Genomic DNA, 21047 nt, shown 5'->3' with positions numbered 1-21047 from the left:
GCGGCGGCGGCGGCACGGGCACGGAGGCGGCAGGCGGGCGGGCGGCCGGCCCAGCGCGGCAGCGCACGCGAGTCCGGGACAGGCGGAGCGGACCGAGCAGCGCCCGGCGGCCGGCACCGCGGCGGCCCAGATCCGGCCAGCAGCGCGCGCCCGGCCGCCGCTGCCTCCAGCCGGCCCCGCCCAGCGCCCGCTCGCGGGATGCGGAGCGGCGGGCGCCCGAGGCCGCGGCCCGGCTAGGCCCCGTCGCCCGCACGCGGCGGCCCGGTGAGTGCCCGCGCCGCGCCCTGTTCCGGGCCGCGGCCACCCCGCTTTGTTCCCGGCCGCGCTCGCGACTCCGAGCAGAGCAGGAAGTGGCCGAGTGGAGGCCTGGGCGGGGAGCGCGCGGGGCCGGGCTGGTCGCGCAGGAGGCCCACGCCGGCGAGGGTGCGGGCGGCCGCCGCGTGACCTTGGGTGAACGCTCCGCGGGGCCAGGCCGCGGGAGTGGGGCGCTGTTAGCGTGCGCAGCGGGGGCCGGTGCGCCCTGGGGCCTGGGGCTGTCTGGGCACTCGGCCAGCGAGGGTAGGAGAAAGGCTCGCCCCGCGGCCTGCGTGCGGTGGGAGGGCCCTGGGAAGGAGAACTCTATTTCCCACGGACAGAAAGTTGTGCGCGGTGGCACGGTGCCCAGGGTTAGCCCACAAAAGGACTGCTAGCCCTCCTGGGCCCGGAAGCTGCTTCCTGGACTAGGTGGTTTCTGAAGGTGCTGGGGCCTGGAGGACGGCATGGGCTGGACCTCTGGGATCCGGGAGACCAGAGGTGGCGAACTGATGGATCTGTCTAAAGAGGGCTGGTTTCTAAGTTAGGCGGTGGTGAGACCTCGGGCCTCTGCTCTATGGCCACACTCCTCCTTTTCCTCCTCCTCCAGGCCCCCCGGGCCTGATGGTGGCTAGTCTTGACTGCTTAGAGCCATCACTCAAGTGAAGGGCAGGTTGCCTTGGTCAGGCCCCAGCTGGGCGTGTGGCTCACGGGCCACTGTCCCAGAGGGGCTGAACTCTGAAGACTTAACAATAGCAACCATATGCCCTTATGGCAAGGCTCTCCGGGGGCATGATGGGAAGAGTGTCCCATGCTCGGGGCTGTGGACATTGGCAGTAACATTGCTGTGTCTTTTCACTCGAAGCGTATGGATTTATTTTTACATGGCTTCTGGACAGCTGACTGTCATCCACAGACCTTGGGTCGGGGTGGGGGTTGGGGGACATCCAGAGAGAGATCTTGCTGTCCTACCCTTTGCCTCCAGGCCACACCCACTCTGACAGCCAGGAGTTGGGGTTTCTTGGCTTATGTTTTTCATTCTGGCTTTCCAATGCCACCTCCATGCCGAGGGAAGGGCGCCTTTAGCTTCAGACAAGGCAGAGTGACAGTGACTTTGGTGCCAGCTCGAGCCTCCTGGGCTGGAGAGAGTTGACTTAGGGAGGGTTGTCTTGGTCAGCTGTCCCCCATGAGTCCCAGGGGAAGGGCAGCACAGGCTCACAGGTAAAGGAGGGCTGAAATGCTCTTCCCCAGAATGTCCCAGGTTGGTGGTACAAGACCTAGGGTTTGAGGATTCCCAGGAGTTCCTCCAGCAGAGAAGCCATGGCAGGGACCCTTGCAAGATGAGCAAAGTTTGCTTTGACGCAGGTTAGCCGGTGGGCCACTCAGGACCGTAGGTCTTGTGTGTTGTCTACCCCGTTTGCAGGCTCCTGAATTCGTGACTGTGGCCTGTAACCACCCTGCCTGCCGTCCGTGCTCCTTACCAGCAGGCAGTCTAAAAGTCTCCTTGTCCCAGGCACAGTGTGAAGAAGACCTGACGAGGAACCGTAAATGTCTTGAACACATGAGCCAGATGAACGAGACAGCTTCAGAAGCAGGGCGCTCTGGTTTTGAGGGGGCCTGGGGTTTTGCCTCAGGAGTTTGTAGTGTTGTCCTGAGGGCCCTGGGCTGTTTTGTCCCGTTATCCACTCTGCCTGGGCCTTCCAGGCTTTGCATCCCTGCACTTCTAATCCCGGCATGTAGGCACCCTGTGATGTGCCAGGCTTCCTACACTGTAGAGGGTGTTGAGAACACATGGTTTGGACAGCAAACAAGCACCTCACCCCCACCCCCTGGTCACTAGTGTGGGGTGGAACAGCAACAGTCAGGGCTGCCTGGAGGAGGCGGCCTGCTTGCTGGGGTAGCCAAGTGAGCGAGCTGCCCCTTTTTTAGGAAAGGCTTTCTGGAAATGAGTGTTCCAGCAGAGGCCAGGGACATGGGGGTTGGCCACAGCCTTGCATCCCAGACTAGCAGGCCTGGATGTGGGTGCGGCTGTCAGGCAGGCTGGCAGAGAGTAAGGGTGAGGAGGGAACCTTGGACGTGAGGGGACATGGGTAACTGTGGGTCCTCTGGGGTTCACTAAAGCTGACCCCAAGCAGGACGCTGCCTCCTCACATGCTCTTTTGGCTTCTTCTAGACGCTGCGGCCAGGCCAGTTGGGCTCAGCCTGCTGAGAAGAGACTCTGAGCATCCCTGGGTTACCCCGGTCTGTGGGGGCCACGGATACCATGAACGACGTAGCCATTGTGAAAGAGGGCTGGCTGCACAAACGAGGTCAGTCCCTGCTCTGCAGGAGGAGCAAGGCTGGGCCTGGGCCTGGGTCTGCCCAGCTCTTGGATATTGAACTGCGGGGAGGGAGGGCTATCCTGCCCCAGCAGGCAACGTTGTGGCAGAGTCAAAGATAGTCTGCTGGGCTTGGCTTGCTAGGCTTGCTTCAGAAGGAGTGTGCAGGCCCAGTTTTTCCCATAGTATGGAGGCCATGGCCTCCTCCTGGGGCCTCCCGGACAGGGGCTGAGGCCCCGTGCAGGGCCCTGCTGTGAGTGGCCTGGGGGTGGGGCCAGCTGCTGCAGCCTCGCTCCTGGCTTTCCTGGAAGGCAGCAAGGACATGGCTGCTGTTCCAGGGTTGGCAGGCTGGTAGCCTGGGCACTGCCCAAGGGCTCCTGAGGGCAGGCAGGGCAGGGCTGCTCGGCTTGGCCCTGTGCCCACCTCAGGCCTGGATTCCTGAAGTCAGGGGGCTCGTCATCAGCACGGGCCCAGCAGAGGCATATTGTCATTGTAGCTGAAGAGCTGATTGAGCTGGGCTCTTCCTAGGTCCAGGGCCCCCCACCTTCCAGCTTACCCACCAGCTGTTCCCCCCACCCACCCACCCCAACCTGCCTGGAGTACGTTTCAAAGCCTCAGGACAGTCACTAGCTCTTGCCCCAGGGCAGGCATCCCAGCCCCTCCTCACTTCCTCTTCCTGCAGACCTGCTCCCCGCCAGAAGTTCCAGGGCGATCCTTGCCAGTGCAGGCCACTCCTCCCACTCCCCTTTCTAGGTCTCCAGCAGAGGAGATTGGGCATTTTCGTGACCTGTAGGGGACACTGACGGCGATGGGAAGTGGGAACAGAAGGCAGTGTTAGGGCATGGGGTTTATAGAGCTCAGAGCAGCGTGGGAGCCACAGGAGCTCAGGGAGGCCTCAGGCTGCCGGCTCCAGGGAAGAGTGCACTGGGCTCCTCTAGGAGGCAGTCACCTGGCCCCTCCTGCCTTCCCGTCTGCTCCCCAGTGCCTCCTTACCTGGCCCCGCAGGAGTCCGGCGTCACCCTCTGCTGTCTGCCTCACCTCTCATTCCTCTTTGGAAATGGGACTCAACCCCTTTGGCTCCCTTTTCTCAAACCCCACCTGAGTCCATTCACAGCCTATTTCATGAACAAATGCTTATTGTCCGGCTGTCAGAGTTAGGGCCTCAGGTTACTGGGACATTCCCCAGGCAGGAACCCTTCTGAGGCCTTCTTGAGGGGGTGTCATATTGTTCCTTCTGGCTGAGCTTTCAGAAGGGGCCAGGTGGAACAGGACATCAGGCCCTGTGGACATGCAGGGCTTGTGTTTGAACTTAATTTGGCAGATGTTATTGTCCCTCTCCAGGGGAAGGTCATTGAGATTTTTAGGCCTTGACTTCCCTGTTTATGCTGTGGTAGGTAAAGGTGTGGAGAGGAGAGTGTTATCTGTGGGATGGCCCACCTGGACCCAATGCCTCCTGCCCTGTGCAATTGTCAGGGGCTGCCTGTCTGTGGGGTAGGGTCTTCCCAGCCTCAGGGACAGCTGCTTGGTGACCAGTCTCAGGCCAGAAAAGATGGGCCATTCTCATGGCCTCTTAATCCCCCTTCAGCTCCAGTGCTAAGGGTTCTGGTGGGGCGATGGCGTCCATATGTTGTGTTCCTGGACAGGTCCTCCTGCTGTGTCCTGCTCTGGCCCAGCCGTGTCCTGCTGCTTGGCCTGATGGTGCTTGCTGAGAAAGGCTTGTCTTGGCGACCCTCATGTCTCCCTGCTGAATACCCCCAGCCCTGTATGTTATGGGCTCTAATTCATGCATACATCATTGGTTTGGGGTTCTAGCCCTCTCCCTGTTTTGAGTTGCCATGTTAGTTCAACATCTAACCTGAGGCCACTCTGCCTACTGCAATTGTCCCTCGGTGTCTCATGATCCCTCAGACCCTTGGGTACCCCCCCCCCCCCCCCCCCCTTTGTTCCTCTGTAGGTTCGAGCACTGCTGACTGGGAATTGACCCCGTCTCTGCTAGGTCCCCCCACCCCGAACCTCCGTTTCCAGCCAGGGGCTTGGGGAACCCCATGTCGGTCTTGGCTGAACTCCCAAAGCCCCCTGTGGGCTGAACACGCCTTCAGAGCTATTTGGGCATAGAAGAGGGAGTATTCCTCCTCCTCACTCCATGGCTGCAAGGGCCCTACGTCCAGATTTCTCCTACTTCTGGGGAGTTAGGTATCCACCCTTCAAGAAGTGTCCCCAAGCCACTTCCTGGAAGCTTTATTTGTGCTCTGGGCCAGAGGGTGCCTAGGCAGGTGCCCAGCACCAGGGCAGACACTCGAGCTGCGAGCTGTGTGTTGGTCTGCGGCTGGAACTGATGAGCCTCTGGGGGTTAGCCTCCCTGTGTGTCCAACAAGAAGCGCAAAGACACATGGAGCTAGACGTGAGGTGGCTGGTCTGGTGGACAGATGGGTGGACTATGAGCGCAGTGGTCTCACCTGGGAGAGTAGGTACGTCAGGGCTCAGTGCTGGTCACATATCCCCAAATGCAGAGGTTTGGGGCCAATGAACCCTGACGGTGTCTTAATAGCCAGCCTGGGGTTAAGTTGCAGGTGTGGCTGAACTTGTCTGACCTCTGATTTCAGTCCTGAGATTGCAAATGGGCCTGTGTACTGAGGGCACAGGCCTGTCTTGTCTGTTACTCCTCTGGGTTGATGTTCCCGAAATCCCTGATACCTGCTGGGCTGTATGCACAGGAGCTGCCCTGGCAGAGACTGTGGTCAGGGAGTCTCCTTTGATCTTCTTGGCCACCTCATGTGTTCGCTCACTCAGCAGGCTGTTAGCTGAGGGCCCAGCAGGATAGGAGCGGCCTGGCTGTGCTCACTGGGTCAGTACCTGGCAGGTGGAGCAGGTTGGGAGAGAGATGGAGGGGTGGGCATGTAGCGTGGGGCTGTCTGTTTGGATCAGTGAGTGCTGAACTCATCGTATCCCGGGGGGAGCCCAGTGTGCAGGTCAGTGTCTAGGGACAGGAGTGGTGCTCTGTGTGGTACCCACTGGAGAACTGGACAGAGGGGACACCACACTGCAGTGTGTGGCTGCAGCTGCAGCTGGGGCTTGGCTGCTGCTGGTGCTGAGTTTCCTGTTTTGTGAGCGTGTTGAGTTCTCCCTTAAAAACAAACAACAAAAGAGGAAGCTGGGTAGCCTTCCACTGGGGTGTGAGGGGTCATTGCTGGCCCAGCCTGGTGACTCCAGAGTGGGCAGCACTCTTCTCTTCCACACTGCTGTCCTCTGGACAGAATTGTCCCAAAGGGGCTGAGCCACATGGAGGCCACAAGGAGGTGAGGGAAAGTGTGTGTGGACATGGGACTCCACTGAGCTGCTTCTTGGCCCTGCTGGTTCTGCAGGGAGGCAGAGTGCATCGCACAGGGGGACACTGAGAGCTGAGTTGGGAGGAGGTGGTGTCCTACGTGGATAGCCAGAACCAGGACCCACTGTCACTGCTAGGAGTAGCTTGAGGGGTTGCACCAGGCTGGTTCCTAGAAGTGCCATGGGTTAGCGGGGAGAACTGTCCTGTCCTTTGCTGGCAGTCCTCCCTGCCCAGTCACACCCAGGCCAGGCCTAGAGCCAGCACCAACCCTTAGGCCCTCCCTAAGTAGCTGTGGCTGTCCCAGCCACCCCACTGTGACTGTGCTCCACTCACGCCCAGCACTTCCCCAGAAGAGCCTCTCCGGCCAAGACCTAGGCCCCAGCCGGGGTGGGTGGGTGGAGGAGCAGCCAGGAGCCCCTCAGTACCAGTGGCCTGTCTGCAGGGAGCTGCACTTCCTGACGTGCAGGGACTTATCGTTTGCCTCTGGATATCTTGCTTCTATCACAGGACAGGGGCCATGTGGCTTGCACAAAAACTGGGACTAAGCTGAATGGGATGATCTGAGTGGTATGGGAGGCTTGGGGATGTGCTGGGTGTGCAGCAAGGTGGGGCTCTAGGCTGGCCTTCCTTTCTGGTACTGGGAGCGTAGGGAGTGCTGTGGAGGAGGTGGATATGCGTAAGGCGTGGGTGGGTAGAGCACAGTCTGGCGCAGGGAGCTGGGCTGGGTGTGCCAGTAGGGAAGCGCTCTGCTCCTGGTCATTTCTAGAAGGCTGGAGACCTAGTCACCACCGTGTGAGGTAGATCCCAGAGCAGTGGAAGGTGCCAAGGGGTCTGTCACTTTACTCGCAGTATGTTGTGTGCTTGCTGTGTCTTGGCCCTTCTGCCTAGGCCTGCCTGTGAGGTTTGCGGCCTGGCAGACCCTCAGCTCTGGTTATTTCCTGCCTCTCTGTTACCTCTAGGGTCCCTTTATCTAAACCTCAAGCTAGTGGGTACAGTGAGCCCTGCCTCCTGCTAGGTGAGATTTTAGAGTTACAGGCTGTGGCAAAAAGCCCGCCCAGGCTCAGTGGACTGCTAGCCTTCCTCAGGCCCAGACTGGGCATTGGTGCCCCACCCTGAGCATTGCTGGGGACCTACATGAGCACTCCTCTCAGAAAAGCTCCGCCTGGGCCAGACCTGGTGACACCAGACCTGGAGTGTCACCTGCTCATGGGCAGCACACCCTTCCACTCGCTGCCTTTGCTCAGCTCTTGGTCACTGAGTCTATTGGGGATCAAGAGATATGGATCCCAGGGTCTCCAGAGGGGCCTGGGCAGCTGGGCCTGGGAGATGACCTTGCCACCTGCTGACCACCCGCTGCCCAGCGATAGCCGGGCTGATAGCCCCAGTGGGCTGCCATGCGCAGACCAACCGCTTGCTCAATGTGCTGGAGAAGGTAAATGGGCGCCCAGCAGCTGTCGGTGCGATGGATGTGCTGGTGGCGGGGGACGTTTGGTCGCTGCTGTCAGCTGGCGCCTGCTCCCCGGGCCTGCTGGGGCTCACTTTGCTGTGGAGAAACAGCTCGGTGCCGCCTGGCGCCTTGCCAGCTGCTGCCTGCCACTGCCACCGCCACTGCGGCAAAGTGTTTATCCAGCAGTTTGCCCAGGATCCAGGGACTTGGAGAGAGTGTTCACAGTGATCAGGACGCAGGGCCCAGGCCTGCATAGGAGGACTCTTGTTGTGCCTACCTAGGGCGTGGGTACCCCTAGGCGTGTCCGCAGGCGTAGGTCTTGGCCTTAGCCAGCCTGCTGTCCTCCTCCCTCCCTCCCTCCCTCCCTCCTTCCCTCCCTCCCATCTTCCTTCCCTCCTTCTCTCTAAGCAGGATCTCTGTGTAGTCTTGGCTGGCTTGTAACTCACTGCATAGACTAGGCTAGAGTGGCCTTGAACTTTGAGAGATCCACCTGTCTCAGCCTCTTGAGTGCTGCACTGACACACCCAGCTTCCCCCCCATCCCCCACCCCGCTCTTTGCACGATGATTTAGGTACAGGAGCCCCTGGGGGAGACATGTGGAGGCTAATGCACACAGATGCTAGAGGGTGTAGGCCTTGAGGACAGCAGTGAGTGGCATCTCTGGGTAACCTTTCCCCCAAGATTGGACAGGATCTTGGAAGAGTGGGTGGAGGTGGGCCTGAGGGAGCCCTGGAGGTGTGGGGGAGCCCTTGCCTCTTCTTCGGTGCTAGTCTTGTTGCAAGAAGGTGGGGTAGGCCCTTGGGTAGGGCTGGTCCTGGCTTTGTCTCTGCATAGCGGGTGTGAGGCCTGGATGAGCTTGCAGGGGTGTATGGTGGGGAGGTGGGTCTGCTGTGACGTCAGGACTGGGCAGGGGTGTATGGTGGGAGGTGGGTCTGCTGTGACATCAGGACTGGGCAGGGGTGTATGATGGGAGGTGGGTCTGCTGTGACATCAGGACTGGGCAGGGGTGTATGGTGGGGAGGTGGGTCTGCTGTGACGTCAGGACTGGGCAGGGGTGTGTGGTGGGGAGGTGGGTCTGCTGTGATGTCAGGACTGGGCACAGCCTTGGGTGTCTGTTGCTTGGCTGTGTTTTGTTTCTGATTGAGAAGCCGTTGTCAGGCATCTGGCCTCGAGAGCCTTGGGGGACACATTGTGTAGGCGGCACCTGGTCATTTGTCATCTGTCCATGTATTTGTGAACACAGGCCTGGTAAGGAAATTCCAGGTGGAGGAGCCCGGCACCTCTCCTGGACCATGTGTACCTGTGTTCCCTGGGGCTGTGTAGACAGGTGGAGGTCCCACCTAGAGCTGTGTTTCCCCAGCTGGACTCTGGCTTGCCTGAGTTCAGGGTATGGAGCATCCAGATGGTGTGAGGGAGCCACCAGAGCAGAGCCCTTCCACAGAATGGCTCAGTGTCACTCTCTCCTTGCTAGAGTGTGAAGAAGTGTGTGTCCCCAAGAGAGACCCCTGGAGTGGACAGGGTATTCCTTGCTACCATGTAGCCATGAAAGACAAGGGCAGCCACCTCTTGTATTTGTCTGTCCTGCTGGCCCGTTTCTATAGTGGGGTGGGACTCGGGGTCTGTCTGGACTGAACTCATTAACATGCAGGCCACGGCCCAGGCTGCAGCTGGCTCAGCTGGTACCCCAGTGACCACTTGGCTAGACCTTGAGGCCGGAGATGAAGAAAGAGATCTGTGTGTATCGAGAGCTGTGGCCCTTTCCTCTGGAGGGGCCGCCACGGGAAAGACTTAATGAGGTCGCTTCACTTTACATTTCTCCTTGGCAGTGTGGCCTTTGTGTGCTTTGTGTGGCCAGGGAGGGAAAGACACCTAGGTCGTGGGGCTGGTGAGTGCCACCCTGCCTGTACCTCCAGGTCCACAGTCTGGAATCTGCCTGGCTGGCCTGGAGCCTGGTCATGTGGTCTAAGAGCCTGTATGAGATTCAGGGTCAGGGTGGTGGTCTGCGTGGGGAGGGGGGTGTACAAAGCTGGGAGCCTGCACTGGGCACAGTGGGGTGGGCAGCAGTTGGTAAATCAAGATGAATTTCTGGGGCGCGGGTGCGTTGCTCATCAGCCTCCAACTCAGTTAGTGTCCCGGGGAGCAGCAGCTGGTGAGATGGGAGGCACTCCATCAGGGGCCGACAGCTCCAGACTGGTGCTGGCGGGTGGGCACACGCGGTGGGTGGCCCAGGAAGGAATAGGATGGGGGTGGGCTGCACACCCGCCAGTGGCTCTGCTGTGTTACTCAGAGCCCCTGCCTACCATTGCACCTTCTAGGTCCTGTGCCAGGGGAGGGGCTGCCGGGCTTGTGAACACTTGCAGGTGTGTGCCACCTGGTCAGGGGCGCAGGGCTGGTGCCTGCAGGGGCTCAGGGGACTGTGCGGAGCTGGGTGGGGCCCCTGTCCTGTGTTCTTGTTATGTAGGCAAGTTGTTCAGGCCTCAGACCTCCTGAGGGAGGGAGGGCTGGCTTTGGCCATTGCTCTGAGGCCTCCAGTGGCTGCGGGAGGTGGCTGGGTCGGAGAGCTGGGCTTTTGGGACCTAAAGCTGTGAGGCTGGAATGGGTGGACAGGTGCCGTGGATACATGTGGACTGTCGGCCCCTGAAGAGAGACAGGACCAACTTGCCTGTGCCCTGGAGGAGCCCCAGCCACATTTGGGCACATGCCAAAGTCAGGAGGGCTTTCTTGCTTTGCTGCCCCTGCTTGTTGTGGGGCTGGGGTCTATGGCAGTGCTGATGTCAGTCCTAGGAGATCTGCAGTGATGAAGAAGTAGGACCCCTAGCCCTGGTAGCTGCTCGCCCCCTGGCGTGGGGGTCTTAGCCTGGTAGCTGCTCGCCCGCTGGTGTGGGGGTCTTAGCCTGGTAGCTGCTCACCCCTTGGCATGGGGGTCTTGGCCTGGTGGGGGCTCTGAGCAGTTCTCTGGGCTCACCATGAGCCTCCTCCACCACTTAGGCTTTCTTTTGTCCTGCTTCAAAGTGCAGGGTTTTAGGGTCATGCAGAGCAACACTGGTGTTTGGAAATGTTTCTCAGTGTGTTGACTGGAAGGGGCTAGCCAGGGGAGATGGAGGAGGTGGGGCATGGGCACCCTGAGTGTCCTGAGAGCCTGGAGGGGGTCCTAGTTGACATACCGTACTGGGTAGATGGCCTCTCACCTGGGAAGTGTTCTCAGGGAACACCTATATTTGGTACCTACCGTAAGGGGCAGGGCACAGAAGGAAAGCTGGTGAGCCTGCCTGGAGCCTGAGACCAGGGTGCTTGACCTTGTGACTTGGTCTGTGCCCAGGAGAACCTAGTGGTGGGTAGCCTGGACAAGCAGTCATTCATCACACACCTTTCCAGGTGCCCTTGTTTAGGTCTCCGTGGGGCAGGCAGACTTTATCCCAGACAGAGCTCAGGGACCCCAGCCCTGTGGGCTGCCCCTCCTGTCCTCAGCCTAGTGTCCCCTCAGATGAAGAAATTGCCTAATTAGTTAGTTCCCTGTTGTTCAGACTCCTTGCTCGGCAAAATGTAAATTAAACATTTTTTCCGGGTGTCAGTATGAAAAATGACAGTCGCTGGGAGACCACAGAGGACATCTGCTCTGACGCCTGAATGGCGCTGGCTTATGGCTGATGCTGCAGAATGGAGGGGACAATGTTCCGGTGTACCTGGGCGACCGGGGCAGGGCTCAGCTGGCCGCAGCACCCCTGTCCCAGCTGTGACACCTCCTGGGTCTGCAGTGGTGTTCACAGGCGGTTCCTTATGTCTCCTGTCCCCACAGGGGAGTACATCAAAACCTGGCGGCCACGCTACTTCCTCCTCAAGAATGATGGCACCTTTATTGGCTACAAGGAGCGGCCTCAGGATGTGGAGCAGCGCGAGTCCCCCCTCAACAACTTCTCAGTGGCACGTAAGCATTGTAGCCACATGGGCCGAACGGGACGGCTAGACAGGACAGCAGGGAGGCTGAAGCCTGAGGAGAGCCCCCTCTTTGTCCTAGGGTGCTGGGCATTGCTGGCCCTCTGTCACCTCCTGAAGGGCTGGTGAGAGGCCAGCTCTGGTGGGACCAGGGAGCCCTTGCTAGAAGGCTGACTGGTCCAGCATGTGGTGACTGGACCTGATTTAGAGGATGGGTTGACCTGGGTCCCTCTAATGGGGACTAAACAGCCATTCAAGGACATTCATTAGGAGCTCTTGGGTAGACAGTGGGAGGCTCCCAGCTCTAAGAGCGTGCAGCATCCCAGGCCTCTAATTCTCCCTGAGGAGGCCATCAGAAGCCCTTTGCCCTATGAGTCTTATGGTTCCCTTAGCTGGAGTGCCAGCGGGAGTGAGCTTTACTAAGGGTTGGTGTTGGGGACACTGAAACTACCTTCAGGAGCCTGGAGCTCGAGATGCTGCGTTCTTGTTCTCTGTGCCACATTGTGACAGCCCAGTTCTGCCCGGTCCTGGTAGTTTTGTAGATGTGGCTGAGTCTGACTGTGTTAAGCAGCAGTGTGTCTGAGCTGTATGGGTCACTAACTGCACAGTCTGGGATCATCCTTGGCCTGGAGTCTAGAGTGTGTGCCTACCATAGCTTGGTCTGCACTCTATCCCCTGAGGAGCCGCCGCCGCCACCTCCTCCTCCTCCTCTTCCTCCTTCCTTCCTTCCTTCCTTCTTCCTTCTTTCGTCTTCTTTTTGGTTTTTTAGACAGGGTTTTTTCCTGTGTAGCCATAGCTGTTCCAGGCTTGCTTTGTAGATCAGGCTGACCTTCAACTCACAGAGATTCACCTGCCTCTGCTTCTCCAGTGGTGGGATTAAAGGCGTGTGCCTGCGCCCAGCTCCCCTGAACTTGTTGGTGTGCTCTGCCCTGCAGGCAGCGCTGTTTGACCCGCCTCAGATCCCGGGCCAGCTCCCAGGTCTGCCCCAGAGCCTCGGGGCTTAGCTTAGCTGCTGCCTGCACAGCTGCACGGGGATAGAGTCCTGCAGGTGGGAGGAAAGGGGCCTCTCCAGAGCAGACACATAGCTACGGGCACCAGCCAGGGGGCTCCTGAGCAGTGGGCAGGGCCTGGCGTTCAAAAAGGTTCTGGGCCTCAGGAGGTGGGCAGTTTATACCTAGTGGGGAGCAGAGCTGGTGGAGCTGTGTCCAGTTCAGTTCAAGCTCTTCCTCAGAGCTGGGTTCTGAGGGTGGCTTGGTGCGAGTTTTCATCGGCTGGCCCGACAGGCTGTCTTAGACGTGCTGGGGACAAGGCTCAGGGTTATTTTCCATCCCGTGTTGACACAGGCCTTCCCCAAGGCTGGGCCTCAAGCCCCTTTTGGCCCCTGGCTTGGCAGACTGCCCCCAGCTCATTCATTGGAGCCTGGAGGCCCCTCACATTACCAGGACCCAGACGGTGGAATGTGGGAGGCCCCTCAGCCCCTCCTGCCTTACAGTGCCTTGCCAGGAAGCCCTCTGGCTGCACACGTACCCTCAGGGCCTGAGCTGTTCCCTTGTCCCACCCTTAAAGGTGCACATACTGTAGGTGTGTGCATCAGAGTGTACACTCTGGGTATCCATCCTCCAGAGTGTGCTCCAGTGAGTGCTGGGTCTGGGTGTTGCATGTGTGTGTAACTTTTCCAGAGACTGGGTGTGGTTGGGGAAGCAGCAGGCTACTCCTGTACCCAATGCAGTGGATGGGCTGTGTACCCCTGCCCCTCCTGGACATAACGGTGTCCTCAATCCCTGAGGCCCAGCCTGAGGTCAGCACTTTAGGAGTCACAGGGCAGGGCTAACTGATACAGCCTAGCCAGCCTCTCGTAGAGCCTGCCCCTCAGAGCAGAGGGCCTCGGCTGGCAGGTCTTGGCAGTCTGATCTGTGAAGGGCATCAGGGCTAGAAGAGCAGGTGGAGCGAGGTGACCTGGCTCATGCTGTAGTCCTAGCACTCAGGAGGCTGAGGCATGACTGCCTGAAGTTCAGGACCAGTTTAGACTGCATAGTGAGTTCAGGTCAGTCAGAATTACATAGCAAGACCCTGCCTTAGGAAACAAAAAAGCCAGGGGTAGAGGCTGAAACCTGTAAACTAAGCATGTGGGAGGCAGAGGCAGAGGCAGAGGCAGGAGGATTGCCATAGTTTGAGGCTTCTGATCTATTCGGAGTGTTCCAGGGCTACACAGCAAAGACCCCTTCTCAAAAATAAACATTTGTCTTAAAACTTTAAAAAATTCTTTACATTTTACTGTTTTGTGTAAGGGTGCTTGTGTGTGTGTGTGTGTGTGTGTGTGTGTGTGTGTGTGTGTGTGTGTGTGTGTGTGTGTGTTCGTTCCTTGTAGAGATGGGAGGAGGGTATCAGATCTCTGGAACTGGAGCTACAGACAGTTGTGAGCTGCCATGTGGTTGCTGGGAATTGAACTCCAGTCCTCTGGAAGAGCAGTTAGTGCTCTTAATCAATGTGCCATCTCTCCAGCCCTTCAAATAAACTATTTGGTTTTTTGAGACAGAGTTTCTCTGTGTACCCCTGGCTGTCCTAGAACTTGCTCTGTAGACCAGGCTGGTCTCAAAGTCACAGAGATCCACCTGCCTCAGCCTCCCAAGTCCTGGAATTGAAGGCGTGTGCCACCACTGCCCAGCAAATAATTTTTGAGAAGGGAGAATGGAACGCACCTTCCTGGGGCAGGATGGGTGAGGTGGGGGATGGTCTGTCTGGCCAGGACTGTGAGGAGGGTTTCATGGAGGAACAGGCGGATTGTGCAGATAGATGGTCCCTGACCTCTCCTTTAGAATGCCAGCTGATGAAAACAGAGCGGCCAAGGCCCAACACCTTCATCATTCGTTGCCTGCAGTGGACCACAGTCATTGAGCGCACCTTCCATGTGGAAACGCCTGAAGAGCGGTGAGTGGGCAGGGTGCCGACAGCACTGAGCCCACTCTGGAGGAGGGGGCTGGTCCACGTGGGGTGTGGGGAGCAGCAACGGTGTCCCTAGTACCCTGAGGTTCTAACTCTTGTGTACATGGAGACCCAGTTGTGGGTGGTTGCCTGCAGTTTTAGGACCAGGCAGCCAGGCAAGCGGTGGGCGAATGCCATGGCGCAGCGCCTGCTGGTGCCTGAGACCTCACCTGACCTGCAGGGAAGAGTGGACCACTGCCATCCAGACTGTGGCCGATGGACTCAAGAGGCAGGAGGAGGAAACGATGGACTTCCGATCAGGTTCGCCCAGCGACAACTCAGGGGCTGAGGAGATGGAGGTTTCCCTGGCCAAGCCCAAGCACCGTGTGGTGAGTCTGGGCTCTGCTTCTACTGGGGCTTCAGGTCCAGGTACCCCTGCCTGGCCTCCTGCTGGGCCTCATGCCTAGGTCTGATGCCTCCCCTGACATGGGCTGTGGGTATACCTCATTTGGCAGAGTGCTTGCCTAGCATGCCTGAGACCCGAGTACTTAGAAAAAAGAAAAAAGGTGTAATACAGATGCCCACCATCCCCCAAGCCCCAGTGCTCTGAGCTGAAGAGCCCTTCACTGAGCCCACAGGCCTGCAGATGTGAGAAGGGCCTGGCTTGTCTCCAGCTCCTTGAGTTTGCTGTAACTGGAGGAGCCTTGCTCACTCTAGACACTGTCAAGCTGAAGGCAGTGGCAGTGCTGTTTATTTCCCTAGGCTGTGGTGAGCAAGGCTCCTCCCTAACTGGCTCGTGGCTCCTACCCGCAGACCATGAACGAGTTTGAGTACCTGAAGCTGCTGGGCAAGGGCACCTTCGGGAAGGTGATCCTGGTGAAGGAGAAGGCCACAGGCCGCTACTACGCCATGAAGATCCTCAAGAAGGAGGTCATCGTTGCCAAGGTGCGGGGGTGCGGGGGCAGAGCAGGGGCTGAGAGGAGTGCGGGGGAGATGGGTGCTCACTCGGTTCTCCTTCCAGGATGAGGTTGCCCACACGCTTACTGAGAACCGTGTCCTGCAGAACTCTAGGCATCCCTTCCTTACAGTAAGTAGTGACCATCACTCTGACACGCGCACACTCACACACTCATGCAAACCCACATAAGGGCTTCATGGCCTCCAGCCCTCTCAGACCCATCTTCTAGGCTGGCTCCTGGAGGTTTCCTTGGGGTTTGTTGGGTGGAGCTCAGTTAAACTACAGCAACTTGGTTAATTCCAGGGTCAGCATTTTCAGCTTGTTGCCTTTAAGCAGAGCCACCTGTAATCAGTAATAGGGCTCAGCACCCCAGTTCTGGAGACTCGAAGCTGTTGTATCACACTCCCCACTTGGAGGCTTTTGGTAACCCCAGAACTTGGTACAGTCAACTTCTGAGCCATCTTGCCCTGCCCTTGATCGCAGACCTCATGTTCCTCATTGTAAAATATGCAATTGGCACAGTGCCTTGCATCTGTAGTCTCTGCACTTGGGCGGCTGAGTTCCGGGCCAGCCTGGGCTACAGTGGCACCTTATCTCAAGACACAAACATGCCCTGGCACATCTTGAGGATGGCTGGGACTTCCTCGGCGCTCAGCCTGTCTGCTTCCGCTCCAGGCCCTGAAGTACTCATTCCAGACCCACGACCGCCTCTGCTTTGTCATGGAGTACGCCAATGGGGGCGAGGTAGGGCTGTAGGCAGCTGCGGAGCTGGGCGTGGGATGGGTGGCCTTGTCCCTCGGGGAGCCTCGGGATCCTCTCTGTGGCACAGATAGGGCTGCCAGCCCTGGCTGTGTGAGCCTGCAGCTGCTCATTTTGGGATGTTCTCTTTCTGCTGAGTTGGAGGCTCTGGGCCCTCAGGTTCCTTTGGGGGCTAGTGCCTAACCTTTGCTCTGCCTTGAAGGTCGTGGGTTGGGGCCCTCATGCAGCTCTCCTCAGCACTCTCCACCTCACAGCTCTTCTTCCACCTGTCTCGTGAGCGTGTGTTTTCCGAGGACCGGGCCCGCTTCTACGGTGCAGAGATTGTGTCGGCCCTGGATTACCTGCACTCGGAGAAGAACGTGGTGTACCGGGACCTGAAGGTGTGTGCACGGACTGGGGGAGGAGGGCACTGGGCGTCGGGCCGCACTAACCGGGTGTCCCACACAGCTGGAGAACCTCATGCTGGACAAGGATGGGCACATCAAGATAACGGACTTCGGGCTGTGCAAGGAGGGTATCAAGGATGGCGCCACTATGAAGACCTTCTGCGGAACCCCTGAGTACCTGGCCCCTGAGGTGCTCTGCCGCTTCCTGCGTCCCTCTCCCCACCCCATGCCCCGCACACATGGTGACACAGTCCCCCATCTAGGTGCTGGAGGACAACGACTACGGCCGCGCAGTGGACTGGTGGGGGCTGGGCGTGGTCATGTATGAGATGATGTGTGGCCGCCTGCCCTTCTACAACCAGGACCATGAGAAGCTGTTCGAGCTCATCCTCATGGAGGAGATCCGCTTCCCACGCACACTGGGCCCCGAGGCGAAGTCCCTGCTCTCCGGGCTGCTCAAGAAGGACCCCACACAGAGGTGAGGGCCAGCAGGCGGCACTGCGGGCCCCCGTAACCACCGGCGCCTCGGGCCTGGGGGGTGGCCAGGCGCTAGGGGGCGCCGTGTCTGAGGCCTGGGCCTGTCTCTACCCACAGGCTTGGTGGCGGCTCCGGGGACGCCAAGGAGATCATGCAGCACCGCTTCTTTGCCAACATCGTGTGGCAGGACGTGTATGAGAAGAAGGTGTGCACCTGGCCACAGTGCCCATCTGTGTGCGTGTGTGCGTGCGTGTGTGTGTGCGTGCGCGCGCGTGTACGCGTGTGTGTGCACGCGTGTGCGCGCGTGCGTGTGCGTGCGCGCGTGTACGCGTGTGTGTGCGTGTGTGCGCGCGCGCGTGTACGTGTGTGTGTACGTGTGCGTGCATGTTCGCGTGTGCGTGCGTGTTCGCTTGTGTGTGTGCGCGCGTGTGCGTACGTGCGTGTGTGCGCGTGCGTGCGTGCGTGTGCGCGCGCGTGCGTGTGTGTGCGTGTGTGTACATACAGACGCTCTCACTCTTTAGTTTTCACTGGCTCAGATGCCCATGATGGGCTCACAGCTCTGTGCTGATCGCATGCCCCACCTCCTGAACCACAGGGACGTGCTCCCCGTCTGTACTGCCCCTGCACAAGGGTAGCAGGCTGCCCCGCACACGCCATTCAGTTCCTGGGCCTCTCCAGGCCCCTGACGGTGCTCCTGTTGCTCAGAGGTCTCCTCATGTGCCACATCCTGAGAGCCAGCGGAGGGTAGAGGGCAATGGCTAGGTATATCCAGCTCCAAGGAGAGCCCATGCTGCTCTCTGGGACAGCACCTGCCCTTCTGGCACAGTGCAGGTTCCCTTCAGCTTCTGAGCAGTCGTAGCCTAGCTGATAAGGCATGGCAGGTGGCCTCAACAGTGTACCTGCTTGCAGTGTATCCAGGCTGCCCTTCTTGAGTGCTCCTTGTAGGCCACATGGGACAACAGGCTTGGGTAGCCCACACTGCCCTCTGGGGTGTGGATGGCACTCCTCTCCTGCCCATGCCCAACTAGAGATCCTGTGAGTCAACATGTAGTAGCACTGCCCGCACACGAGACTTGGGGGATGGCATCTGAGGACACACAGGGGTGTTAGCATCTCCAGTGTGCACGTCACCTTCCACTTGTCTTCTCTTCCCGGGCTGTCAGTGAGCCACATGAGCTCACCTCAAGTCTAGTCTCCTTTGTGTCCTTCTCCACTTAGGAGAAAACTTAGGCTCGCCACCACCACATGCCTTTCATCCTAGCACTTGAGGACTGTTCTGCTGCCTGGAGATGGGTAGTCGCTGCCTCTGTCCCTCTGGGGCTTCTCTGGGTGCTCTCTCCCCTGTCCACACTGTCCTGCCCTGTTTCACCTCCTAGAGCTATGCCCTTCTGCTAGTGACTCACCCCTCAGGAAGTCAGTATTGCCTGCATGAGGGAGGGGCTGGAACACAGTTGTAATCAGTTCTGTTCGTCCACAGCTGAGCCCACCCTTCAAGCCCCAGGTCACCTCTGAGACTGACACCAGGTATTTCGATGAGGAGTTCACAGCCCAGATGATCACCATCACACCGCCTGATCAAGGTGAGGGCTGCCCCTCTAAGGTGCCTCAGTCTCAAGCTTTTACTGATGCTAGGGTTTGTTTTGTTTTGGAACAAGTTACAGGTGGTTGTGAGATGCCATGTAGTTACTGGGAAATGAATCCGGGTCTTCTGTCACAGCAGCCGTGCCCTTAACCGTTAAGCCACCTCTCGAGCCCCAAACCCACACTTTTAACAAAGCCCCCTTTTGGAGGGTGGTAGCAATCAGGCTAAGAGTGAGCATTCTGAGGGCCAGGGTCACTGCCACTCGTAAGGCCTCCTTGTACCCTCTACTTTGTGGCAGGTGGGTGGGCTGTTTGTGGAGTCTGGGTCTGAGCCCTGTCTTGTGGCCCACAGATGACAGCATGGAGTGTGCAGACAGCGAGCGGAGGCCGCACTTTCCCCAGTTTTCCTACTCAGCCAGTGGCACAGCCTGAGCCAGGGCAAGGGCTGGCAGCTCTGCACTCCTGCATTGCCGTCCAGAAGCCCCACATGGATCATCTGTGCCTGATGGTTTTGTTTCTCGGATGCACTGGGGACGAACCCAGCCAGTGCCCAGGAGCAGGGAGGACATTTCTTCTGTGGGCAGCAGCCTGCCTCCCAGCCAGGTCAGGAGGAAAACTATCCTGGGGTTTTTCTTAATTTATTTCATCCAATTTGAGGCCAGATGTGGCCTCAGTGCCCGGAACAATTAGATTCATGTAGAAATATAGTAAGGACTTACGCAGCCTTGTGCAGTGTGGGCTCATGGGCCTGGTGGGTCCTCTCACTGCCCCTATCGGTCTGGCCACCCTGGCCACCTACTGTCTTTAGGGTCCAGAGCCAAAGTCCAACCAGAGGGCACCAGAAGCACCTCACTGTGGTCTGCTAGCTGCCTCTCTCCCTCTGGGGTGGGAGAGGGCACAGAGCAGCCTCCGCACTAGGGCTGGATGGGATGGCCAGGGCTCACCTAGGCTGACAGAGGAACACGAATTCAGCTTGTTGCTGTGTCTCATGCTGTTCAAAGGCATTTTAGAGGATTTTAATCTTGGTGACAGAAGAGCCCCTGTCCTCACCCTCCTGTGTGGCGGTTCTCGGGCGCACTGGGAGTGTCCGCCTCACATGAGCTCTTCTCTTAGCACTTCTCCTTTTAGATGCTTTACCTCTCTGGCTGTCACCCCGGCCTGTCCCCGCCTGGCCACACACTGGCCATTGCTGCACCATGTCGTTTTTTACAACATTCAACTTCAGCATTTTTACTATTATAATAAGAAACTGTCCCTCCAAATTCAATAAAAATTGCTTTTCCAGTTTGTGGTTTGCTTTGCTGGATGGTGTGAAGTGTGGGAGCCCTGCTTGTGGGTTTGAAGGTGAAGGGTTGTGACTGGGGTCACCTCAGAGTAGGTCCTAAGGTTCCAGTGGAGGACGTCCTCCCCAAAGGATGCTATCCAAGCCAGCTGCCAGCCCCACCATGTGTGTGGCTGGGCAGAGCAGGAAGCCAGGCCCTGATACCAGGAAGGACAGCAGCGCGTTGGGGATACAGTTTTTAAAAGGGCTCAGGAGGCCCTGGTTGAGGTTACATAGCACATCTGTGACTGAGCAGAACTGGGGACTATTCTGGGTTTGGATGATGGTGACAAGAGCCAAGGTCACTCTAGAATGTCAACAATCCAAGTGCCTCCAAGATATATTGCATACGCTGCTGGTGACACCTGGTGGCTCCTGGTGGAACTGCAGCAGGCAACAGCAACTGCCCAGCAAAACATTTAGAGGCCTGCAGGTGCTGGACTGACTCGCTGTAGGTATGAGCTCAATGGCTGGTGGTTTTGCTGGGATGGAGTCTGACTCTTGCAAAGACAGGGCAGGTGATGGTCTGGACCTCTAGAAGATGAAAAGATTTACCTCTAGAACAGCCCACGTTTGTCTCTGGGTGACCACAGGCCACACAAGTGGCGACTTCTAGAGCCTTTCTGGAACAGTACACAACATTGCTTATCATACTTTTGAAGTAAGAATTTACAGATTTAAAAAAAGCACCAGATCTGGGTGGTGGTACACACCTTTAGTACTAGCACTTGAGTCAAGGCCAGCCAGGTGTACATAGCAAAACCTGTTAGGAAGGAAAGAGGGAGGGAGAGGGGAAGAAAATAAGCACAGGGCAAATAGTGCTTTTTGTGACCTAGAGTGGCTGAAATGTAGCAACAAACACAGCTAAAGGCCAGGGCTGGGCCCGATGGAGTGCTGCAACTGCTCTTTCCAGGAGACCCCTCAGGGATGTCTCCAGTACAGAGGAAAGGGCCCTGAAGTCTCAGGTATTTAACAATGTGCGCCCATCACAGAGGTGGGCAAAGCTCCTAGTGAGAGTGAATATGGTAATGGTGACTTTCTGAGCCTACTGTAGTTCATGCAGCTGACCAGCAGAATCACTGGGAGGCAGGCATCTAGGGAGTGTTCTTGGGAGATGGTACCCTCACCAAAGGCAGCCTATAGCAACCAGAGCACATGAGGGGCTAGGTCCTGCAGCCATGGTAGTTAGGGTAAGCTTAAATGAGGTATCTAAATTACTCTAACTCATAAGGCAGAAAACAGAATGATGTTTGCCAGGGTGGGGACCAGTGGGAATGAGTAATTGCTTAATGGTTATAGCTTCCATTTAGGGAAATGACCTACTAAGGC

The 21047-nt window shown here is 58.0% G+C and overlaps 1 protein-coding gene across 1 annotated transcript; it reads left to right on the top strand.

Annotated features, from left to right (window-relative positions):
* The first annotated feature begins 210 nt into the window (after window positions 1–210).
* Window positions 211–19681, top strand: Akt1 (AKT serine/threonine kinase 1). Its single transcript, XM_051152238.1, has 14 exons — window positions 211–264; window positions 2465–2600; window positions 11178–11306; window positions 14131–14242; window positions 14478–14625; window positions 15050–15181; window positions 15258–15323; window positions 15870–15938; window positions 16208–16333; window positions 16401–16529; window positions 16603–16817; window positions 16934–17021; window positions 18294–18396; window positions 18750–19681. Exons 2-14 carry the CDS (start codon window positions 2555–2557, stop codon window positions 18827–18829), a joined length of 1443 nt encoding a protein of 480 aa, XP_051008195.1. The 5' UTR covers window positions 211–264; window positions 2465–2554; the 3' UTR covers window positions 18830–19681.
* Window positions 19682–21047: the final 1366 nt, after the last annotated feature.

The sequence above is a fragment of the Acomys russatus genome, chromosome 1 (genome assembly GCF_903995435.1).
Source record: "Acomys russatus chromosome 1, mAcoRus1.1, whole genome shotgun sequence".
Classification (NCBI taxonomy): domain Eukaryota; kingdom Metazoa; phylum Chordata; class Mammalia; order Rodentia; family Muridae; genus Acomys; species Acomys russatus.
The sequence above is the reverse complement of the archived record's forward strand: the minus strand, read 5'-3'. Positions and strand labels throughout refer to the sequence as shown.

Coding starts and splice junctions, on each gene's coding strand:
- Akt1 (XM_051152238.1), top strand. CDS start 2,555: ATGAACGACGTAGCCATTGTGAAAGAGGGCTGGCTGCACAAACGAG. Junction 11,307..14,130: donor CAACAACTTCTCAGTGGCAC/GTAAGCATTGTA, acceptor CCTCTCCTTTAG/AATGCCAGCTGATGAAAACA. Junction 18,397..18,749: donor CATCACACCGCCTGATCAAG/GTGAGGGCTGCC, acceptor TGTGGCCCACAG/ATGACAGCATGGAGTGTGCA.